Genomic DNA, 9942 nt, shown 5'->3' on the forward strand with positions numbered 1-9942 from the left:
CCTCAGAGGATCAAACAAAGTATCAATAAGAAAGTAGAAATTACAAGATGACGTATAAATGGAAAGAGTTGTCCATTCATAGCACTAAGGTCTCTAGGCTCAACCAGCCCACATAATACAAGCAACATAAGTCACAGCCACTAAGAACATTTTACTTTAATGCTGCAATTTAAACGTACTGCTAGAGTTTGCTGTAACCAAATTTACCTCAGTGGGACCTTGTCCAGTATACTCACTCAGGTGAGCACACATTTATTGAGGGTCTATGCTAAGCTTTAGCAGGACAAAGGTGAGCCCCACGCCAAGCCACAGGTACGGAGGGTCCCTGCTCCACACAGCGTGTAAACAGAGGCTCCGGGTGTGGGAAGAAGAGGACCAACTAATCCAGTCGAGGGAAATTTGTGAGATTCTGCCTGAGTTCTCTTTTTAAAATCAATAATTTTTGCAGTTTTGAGAGAGTATTTTTTCTTACGATAGGAGTAGATGTTTTTGAAGAAAATTCTGAAAATGGAGACAAGTAAAAGTAGAAAATTCATATTGCTTGTGATCCCATCTCCTAGAGAAAAATATAGTTGGTGTATTTTTTTTTTTGCATTTTTTTGGTTCTGTGTATATATATGCATTTGCGTGTTTGTGTAAGACACACCCTTTTCAAAACATCAAAATGGAGCTCATCCCACACAGACTGTTCTTTCACTTTACCCTTTAACCTAGATATTCCTCCATGTCCGTACACAGTTCCTTACACTCCTGCTGCTCAAGGTGTGGTCCTGATGCAGCAGCACAAGCATCACCCGGGAGCTTGGGAGTAATGCAGCATCTCAGGCCCCACCCCAGACCTGCTGAATCAGAATCTGCATAAGCTCTCCCAGAGGATTTCTACGCCCCACAGAGTTTGAGGAGCATCGCCTCACAGCACCATTTTTAAAGGCCACATAGTCTCCCATAACATGGCTAAAACATAATTTATCTAGTTCATCCATCACTGGTGGGGATTTTTCCCAGTGACAAGAAGTTGGTCCCTGGAGGATGTTGGGCTTCCCAGAGTGGTCCTTGTGCTTCTTCAGATCCTTCCTCCTGCAGGGTGCTCCTCCCTCACTGTGGGCTTCTCCCCACTTCCAAGATGACCTCTTGGCCCCTTCAGAGTCCACCCCCAGGAAACTTCTGACAGCTAGGGCAGCACTGTCCTTGCCTGTTCTCCAAGGACTAAATGCACACTGCCTGCCTCTGTCATCACCTTTCTTCCCCTGGACCCCGGCCTGGAGCTGCAGACTTTCCCCAGGTCCTGTCCAGGCTCCAAGCAGAGCCGACTGGCAAACGCAATGCCCAGATCCCTCCAGGGGGCAGCCCAGGCTTAGCAATGCCTCCCTTCTCCTGAAATTCCTTTCATTCCACCACTCCCACTTTCCCTTCCCACTCCTGTAACCCCCAGCTCCATATGAATGTCCCCCCTAATTGCCCCAGGGGTCTCCTCTTCCTCCCCCCCCACCTCCCTATCCCACCCCTGAACTTCTCGCTTCCTCCAGTCCCCTCATTCCACCCCTAACTCTCTGGTCCGGATACCCCCCCCCCGCCCTCCCCCTTCCTCCCTTTTCCATCCTTCTCTCTCCCACTCCCCCATCCCTCTTCTAGAAACAGCCTCTCACTTCTCACCCACCCCTTCACTCCTCCCTTTCCAACTTCCTCAATTCCCACCTTCCCCCCAAATTCCAGTCCAGTCCATGGGAAAGGAAAAGCTCCCCTGGTCCCACCCTGCCTGTGTGTGGCCCGAGGTAGGGTGGGGGCCGCTCCCGGGCCCAGCCCACCCCGCTCACCCGGCCCCCGGAGGGTGAATGGAGCCCTGTGTGCCCGCGCTCCGGGGGCGGGATGTCAATGGCCAGTATGTCACTGCGTGAAAAGAGGCCAAGGACGGCTGTGAGGCAGCCCTGAAAATTAGCCCGGGCCAGCGGCCCAGGGGTGACCCCAACGCGACTCCTCGGACAGGAAAGAAAGATAGTGAAGACTCAGCTATGACCCCGGCGACCCTCCTCTGCTTCCGTGGGGGCTGGGCTCCCCGGATCAGAGCCACCGTCGTCGTCGTGGTGCTGAGCGTGGGAAGCACTGGGTAGGCGCTCGGTCCGGAGGACCAAAGAGGGGACCCTCTGAGCGGCACCTGCCAAGCGCCCAGCCACTCCGCGGCTCGCAGGACAGAGACCATGGGTCTCACGGAGCCCTGGGCAGCAAAGCTTTTCTCCCTTTATAAACGTTTGATAAGCAGCTGGGGAAAATATTTCTTAAAATAATACAAATAAGCTTCTATTTTCTCCGATCAAAATAGAAAGGATTTTTTAAAATGAGAATATTTAGTGCTGACAAAGCTGCAGAAAAAATGGAGTCATTCATGCAACGCTCCTCGGAGTGGGAGAATAAATTGGTCTAACTGTTGGCAAGATGTAAAGTACAGAGTTCTAGGAGTCTTTGAATGCTCATAATTGATACTGTAATTCTGCTTGTGGAAATGTAGCAAAAGGAATAATCTTAAATATTCCCCAAAGCTTTTTGTACACAGATACTCTTTGTAGTGGAAAATGAGAAAGAGGGTAATTTGCAATTGGAATCAACAGGCTGGGAATTGGATGAGAATATTATGGGACATGCACAAGTTGGAATATCATTCCGTTATTAATAACAGTTATAAAGAGTTTTTAGTAACATGAGGAAATGTCCTTATTAAGTGAAAGAAACATTACAAGTTTGTATACATGGGATTTTCACAAGTATATAAAATAAGCTTAGAAGAAAGACTGGAAGAAAATCAATTAAATGAGAGTGGGCGATTTTTCCCCTTTATTTTCTACTGTTTTATGAACTACTTCAGAGCTACATGGAGGTATAGAAACTAATCTAGCCATCATTAAGCGTTAGAAAGCCAGCACCCTTCCTGTTGAAGCCCCTCGGGGACCCTCCTTACTCCCCTTTCCCCTCACCCCTGAGGTAACCTCTCTCTGTACTTTTATTATATGTGAATGAATTCCTGAACATTATATAATACTGTCTTAACTATTTCAGACCTTACATAAATGGTAAAGCACTACACATATGCTTCTGTGACCTCCTTTTTTGGTCTACATGATGCTTTGGGGATTTATCCGTGTTAACTCATGTTGAAAAATCTAACTCTGGTTCATTCAGTCAATAAAGAACTTAGAACAGGGCTTGGCAGATGATGCTACATAAGGTTTTTTTATAGGTAAAAATTCGTTTTCATTGCAGTATTGCACACTATTGTGTTAATGTTATATTAAGTTTATTTATCCATTCTCTTACTGATTAAAATTTAGACTATTTCCATTTTGTCCTGATTACAGACGATGCTGCTATGGACATTCGAGTCCGTGTCTCCTTGTGGCCATGTGTGAGAGTTTCTAGGGGGTACACGCCTAGGATTGGGGCCACAGTACTCCACAGGATGTCTCGCTTCAATGTTACTAGTTACTGCCAAATTGCTCAAAAAGTGAGGGTCCCAACAACAGACGAGTTATTGTGCTCCCAATCCTCATCAACACTTGCTATTGTCAGATTTGTTATTTTTTCCTAATTTAATGGATTTGTAGTATAATTTCTTCACAGTTTTAATTTGCATTTCCCAGGTTACTATGAAGTTAGAGTTAGGTATCTGTTCATATGTTTACTGGTCATTTGTATTTTTTATTCTGTAAATTCCTATCCAATAACCTTTCCCTGTTTTTCTATTGGTGGTCGTAATTTTCTTGTTGATTTTTAAGAATTCTGTATATATTTTGGATATTAATCTTTTGTCAGGTGGATGTGTTGCAAATACTAACATTCACACTGTGACTTATAACTTTTTATGGTGTCTTTTAAAGCATATAAAATTTAAATGTTAATGTATTCTAACATCTATTTCTTTATAGTTAGTGCTTTGGATGACTTGGTTAAACTACGCTTTCTTATTCCAAGATCATAAATCTCCCTATATTTTCTTCTATAAGTTTTCAAATTTTGTTGTTTTATATTTGACCTTACATCCACCCAAAGATTTGATTCTTTGAGAAGGTAGTTACGGAGAGATCTTCTTTCTCATATGAATAACAATTGTCCTACAACCATTTATTGGACAGCCTATCCTTTTCGAGTCATCTGCAATGCCAGCTTTGCCACAAATCAAATTTCCAAAAATATGTTGATCTGTTTCTGGGCTATTTTGTTCCATTGGCCTATTTGTTCTTGAGCAATACCACACTCTCTTAATTACTGAAACTTGATGATAAGTCTTGATCTCTGGATGAGCATGTATTCTCACATTTTTCAAGACTATCTCGACTGTTTGGGGTCCTTAACATTTTCACATACATTTTAGATTTAGCTTGTTTTACAAAATCTTTATTGAGGTTTTCATTTAAACAATGACATCATAGATTGATTTAGGGAAACTGACATCTTTATGATATTGGGTCTTCCTGTTGATAAGCACAGCATTTATCTCCATTTATTTAGGTCTTCTTCAAAAGCTTGCAATTAGTTTTACGTTTTTCGTAAATATCTAACATCTCTTTAGATTTATTCCTAGAAACTTCATTTCTATAAAATTTCAGTGGGCTCTAAGATTCACTTTCATAACTGAAAAAAACCTTTACCATTTTAACTGTGCACCTTTTCAAGTATTCAAGAATTTAAAACAACATGCAGACTGGGTCATGGAAAGATGATCTACTCTATAGCTAGTTTTCTGGAGTTTGATAAAAAGTGTTAGAACCTTTGGAAGAAGAAAGAAGGCAGGAGAATTTTTTTTAATGCTCTTAAGAATTGAAAAAGAAATGTGAGCGAGTGAGAGAGAGGGTGGGAGAAGAGACTTATTTAAAAAATCAAAAAGTACAAAGGGTGAAACAATGCAATGAAACTCAGCTGCCCGCCTGCCCACCTCAGGTTCTCAGGCCCCCAGTAGCCTTCTCCCAAACATCTACTGCTTACAGATTCTTGTACTATTTTTGTTTCCTACAACTATATATATGATTTAGGTTCTCTCCAAATCTAGCCCGTCCATTTTTTTAACGCAATGAAAGCATAAAATACACACAGTTCAGTACCTTGCTTTTTTCATTGAACAATGTATCTATAATCCTTCCATGTCAGCACATAAAGTCTATGTTTTAAAAAATAGCTACATGGTCTTTCATCTACCAGTTCCCTATTGGTGGACATGAGTTGTTCCCACTCTTTTGCAATAACAAACTACACTGCAATCAACTTCTTTTTTTTTTTGAGGAAGATTAGCCCTGAGCTAACTGCTGCCAATCCTCCTCTTTTGGCTGAGGAAGACTGGCCATGAGCTAACATCCGTGCCCATCATCCTCCACTTTATACGTGGGACGCCTACCACATCATGGCTTTTGCCAAGCGGTGCCATGTCCACACCCAGGATCCGGGCTGGTGAACCCCGGGCCGCGGAAGCGGAACGTGCGGGCTTAACCACTGCACTACCGGGCCGGCCCCAGCTTCTTTTTATATATAACGTCACACACATATAGGAATATACTTATAGAAGGGATAGAGAGTAAATGTGCATGTGCAATTTCGATAGACGTTGTCAAATTGCTCTCTAAAAAGATTACAATAATTTACAATTCCAACAAATGCATGCAAATGCCCATTTGTAGTGCTCTCATTGGAGCTAACACTATGCTATTAAACTTAACGAAAAATTTATCTCACTTTTTTGTTTTAATTTCTATTTCCTTAACTATAGGTAAATGGAACATCGTTCATCTTTCAGCCATTTGTATATCTTTTTCTGCTTTATGCCCATTTTTCTGTTGGGCTCTTTTTTTTTCCTTTATTGATTTGTAAGAGTTCACTATATATTAAGGAAATTAGCCATTTATCTGACATACAATTTCCAATTATTTTTCTAACTTTTCATTTGTTTTTTATTTCGTGTTGGTATTTCTCCATGCAGAATTTTGTTTTAATGTGTTCACACATCCATTTTTCTCCTTTTTGGCTTCTGAGTTCGTCCTTTACTCAGAAAGACTTTCCCTACTCCAAGGTTATTATTTTTAATTCTTTCATCTTTTATTCTAGTAGTTTACATGCATTTTTATAGTGAAATATACGTATTTTTTAATTAGCTTGTCGATTCTATAAAAACCTTTGTTAGGATTTTGATTAAGACAATAATTTAATAGATTAATTTTGGGAAGTTGACATCTTTATGATATTGAGTCTTCCTATTGATAAACATGGCTTTTTGATATGCATTTTTGTGTAGGTACCCTTACCATATTAAAAAAATATATAAAAAAGAATATTGTCAACACCCTAACATCCTAGAAGCCCTCTGCCTTTCCCACTGTGCCCTTTGTAGATGACAACCTTTTTCCTCCCCACCAGAGGGAGGGACTTCTAATTTCTGTAACACCTGATTTCTGAAATAAACCATGTATGTATCCCTAAATAATATGGCTATATTTTTGCCTTTTGTAAACATTATTCAAATGGAATGAGATGACACCATGTGGGGTTTTGTTTTTATCCTCTGCTTCTTTCACTCTGCATTATGCTTGTGAGATTATTCCCTGTTGTTGTTGCATGTAGCAATAATGCTGAGCAAATTAGATCCACATTTGTATACTGACCTTGCATTCAGCATCCTTACTAGATCCACTTGTTAAATAAAAGATGTTGCCTGTAGATTACTTTAGATCTTCTACATACACAGTCACATTGTCTCCAATTAATGACAGTTTTGTTTTCTCCTATTTAAATTTGTATCACTTCTATTTCCTTGTTTTGCCTTATTATACCGGCTAGGACCTCCAATAATATATTAAATAGAAGTGATGAAGTTGGGTATCCTTGCCTCATTTCCTACCTCAAGGTGAAAGCTTTCAACATTTTACCATTAATTATGTTTGCTGTAAGTTTCTTTGTAGAAACCCTTACCATATTCACGAAGTTCCCTCTATTACTAGTTTGCTAAGAGTTGTTTTGTTTTGTTTTTAAATCACAACTCTAGAATCTAAGAGACAGGAGAATGACAGCTAAAGATATTGAGAGAAAGGACAGTGACCTCAGAATCTCAGACCCACACAAGAGAGCACTCACCTGTCAGGGAAAAGAAAGATGCTAAGGATGTATTCTAATCAAATAAGAAATGAACTGAAACAGACTTCAACCTAGGGAGAGATGAGAAAGAAAGGGAGACAGTTATTGAGCGATGATCTTCGTATTATATATGGTTAAAATGAAAAGGATGACAAGAGTGTGGTTGACAATTTGTAATATAAGTACTAAGCAAGAACTCTTTTATCATACAGGAAAAAGTGATATAGAAAGGCAGACGATTAAAGAAATATCAGACAAATGAAACAAAGGGAAAGCAGAAGTGACAATACAGACGACATAAAATTAAACTAAAAAGTATTAAATGAGACAGAGATAATGCAGAATGATATGACACATCGCAGGACGAAGGTATTAGTCATAAACCTCTAAACACTAAATATTATGACAGCAAAATATATAAGGCAGAAACCGTTAGAAATACAAGGAAAGCCTGATTTTAAAATACACATGCACAATTTTTAGTGGAAGATTCTATTATTACACATCTTTCAAAATCTGATAGATCTAGAAGACAAAATTTAGCCAGGACATAGAGGATCTGAGTATTACAATCAATCAGCTCAATTTAATAGATGTATATAGAACTTTGCAACCAACAAATACAGAACATGCTTTTTTCCTTATGTCAATAAAACATTTATATATTTATGCATTATATTCCTATTTCTAAACATATTTATATATCATATATGTGTGTGTGTGTATATATATATATATATATATATATATCTGTTGTGTACTTGGCCACTAATAAAACGTGACAAATTTTAAAAAGTGAAGATTTTATAAGATATATTTTCTTATCAATATTTTAGAAGACAAATTAATAAATAGATGACCTCGAAACTATTAACTACTTACAATAAAAGTAACTTCTGGATCAATATATAAATTAAAATTGGAACCAAAAACTATCTAGAAAGTAATGAAACCTATGTTTTGGTATATTAAACCCATATTCAAGGGGAAAATCACAGTCTTAAATGCCTTCATTGTTAAAGGAGACTGAAATTAAAGGAATTAAGAACTCATTTTAGGAAATTAAATATAAACAACAAACAATCCAGCCAAAGGAATTAATAAAAGTAAGAGCCAAAATTAGTGAAAAAGTAAAAAATATAATGAAAAGAATAAATAATCTCAAATCTAATTTTTGTATTGTGGCAAAATATACATAACATAGTATTTATCATCTTAACCATTCATAAGTATACAACTCAGTTGCATTAAATCCATTCACAACTATCTATACCCAAAACTTTTCCATTACCCCCAACAAAAACTCTGTATCCATTAGATAATAACTCTCCCTTCCTCCCTTCCCCCAGCCCCTGGTAACCTCTGTCCTATTTTCCAGCTCTATGAATTTGCCTACTCTAGGTACCTCATATAAGTGGAATCATACAATATTTGTCCTTCTGTGTCTGGCTTATTTCACTAAGCATAATGTTTTCAAGGTGCATCCATGTTGTAGCATGTATCAAAATTTCATTTCTTTTTATGGCTGAATAATATTCCATTGTATGTGTATTCCATATTTTGTTTATTTCTGCATCTGTTGATGGACACTTGGGTTGTTTCCACCTTTTGACTATTATGAATAATTCTGCCATGAACATTGCTGTATGAATATCTGAGTCCCTGCTTTTGATTCTTTTGAATATTTACACAGGTGTGGGACTGCTGGGTCATATGGTAGTTCTATGCCAAATCCAATTTTTTGTAAGATCAATAGATATCTCACGGCAACCATTAGGGACAAAGGAGAGAGATCAAATACAAACAATGTTAGAAATTAGAAAGGCTGTACAATGCCAGAAACAAAAGAGAGAAAAGTAATTATAAGACAATGTTACATACAACTCTATGGCAACCAACGTGAAAATCTAGAGAATATCGTTGAATTCCTAGGAAAATACAAATCGACACCAAAAGAAACAAAACATTTAAATAGATCAGTTACCCCAGGAGACACTGGAAAAGTAAAAGTAACATAGAAATAGAAGGACACTTCTTAAATATGATAAAGGATATTTACCAAAAATTAATGGCAAATATCTTACCAAAACAGTGAAACCCTCAAGCTATCTCCATTAAAATTAAGCACAAGGAAGGGATGCTCACCATGATCATTATTATTCAACATTATTTTGAAGGCTTTATTGTGTTATTAAAACAAAATGAAATTATAACAAATACTGACAGCAGAAAAAATCATCTCTATCTGCAGATGATATGATTGTATGCTAAGAAGAACCCAAAAGAATGCAGCAAAAAATTCTATTGGAGAAGAAATAAGCAAATAAACAAGATATTTACAGATTGTAATAAGCACTCATGATCAAGAGTAGCTAGGTATTCTGGATGGCTGGCCAGGGAAAGCTTTTCCGTAGGGAGATCCAGAAGCTGGACCTGGGCAATGAGAACAAAGAGCTCAGGGATGGCACTCTGGACAGAGGGGATAGCGTGTGCCCCAGTGAGTCTGAGGAACAGCAAGAAGGCCACCGTGGCAGCAGCTAGGAAGGACAGACGGTGGGAGATGGGTCGGGGTGAGAGCGGGGGCTTGTAGCCAGAGTAACGATGTTGAATTTACTCTAAGTGCCAGAAGAAGGCATTGCAGGACTTTAGGCAGCGGAGAGATTTAGGTTTTTAAAATCTCACTTACATTTTTAAAAGAAGATTTTGTCTGTTTTGTAGGGAAGAAGGCAAGAGGAGCATAGGGAAAGTGATTAGGAAGCTATTGCTGTCGCCCCAGGGGGAAATCACCACCGTTTGGCTTAGGGAACAGCAGTGGGTGAAGAGAAGTGGGTAGATGTG

General features: G+C 38.7%; 1 protein-coding gene across 1 annotated transcript in view; it reads left to right on the top strand.

Annotated features, from left to right (window-relative positions):
- The first annotated feature begins 9489 nt into the window (after positions 1-9489).
- LOC124238652 (protein mono-ADP-ribosyltransferase PARP15-like) overlaps positions 9490-9942 on the top strand; it is a 33530-nt gene continuing 33077 nt past the window's right edge. The window contains exon 1 of the mRNA XM_046659833.1: positions 9490-9591. Within this exon, the coding sequence (XP_046515789.1) occupies positions 9490-9591 (102 nt within the window). The remainder of the gene's footprint in view (positions 9592-9942) is intronic.

Source organism: Equus quagga, chromosome 4 (genome assembly GCF_021613505.1).
Source record: "Equus quagga isolate Etosha38 chromosome 4, UCLA_HA_Equagga_1.0, whole genome shotgun sequence".
NCBI classification, from domain to species: Eukaryota; Metazoa; Chordata; class Mammalia; order Perissodactyla; family Equidae; genus Equus; species Equus quagga.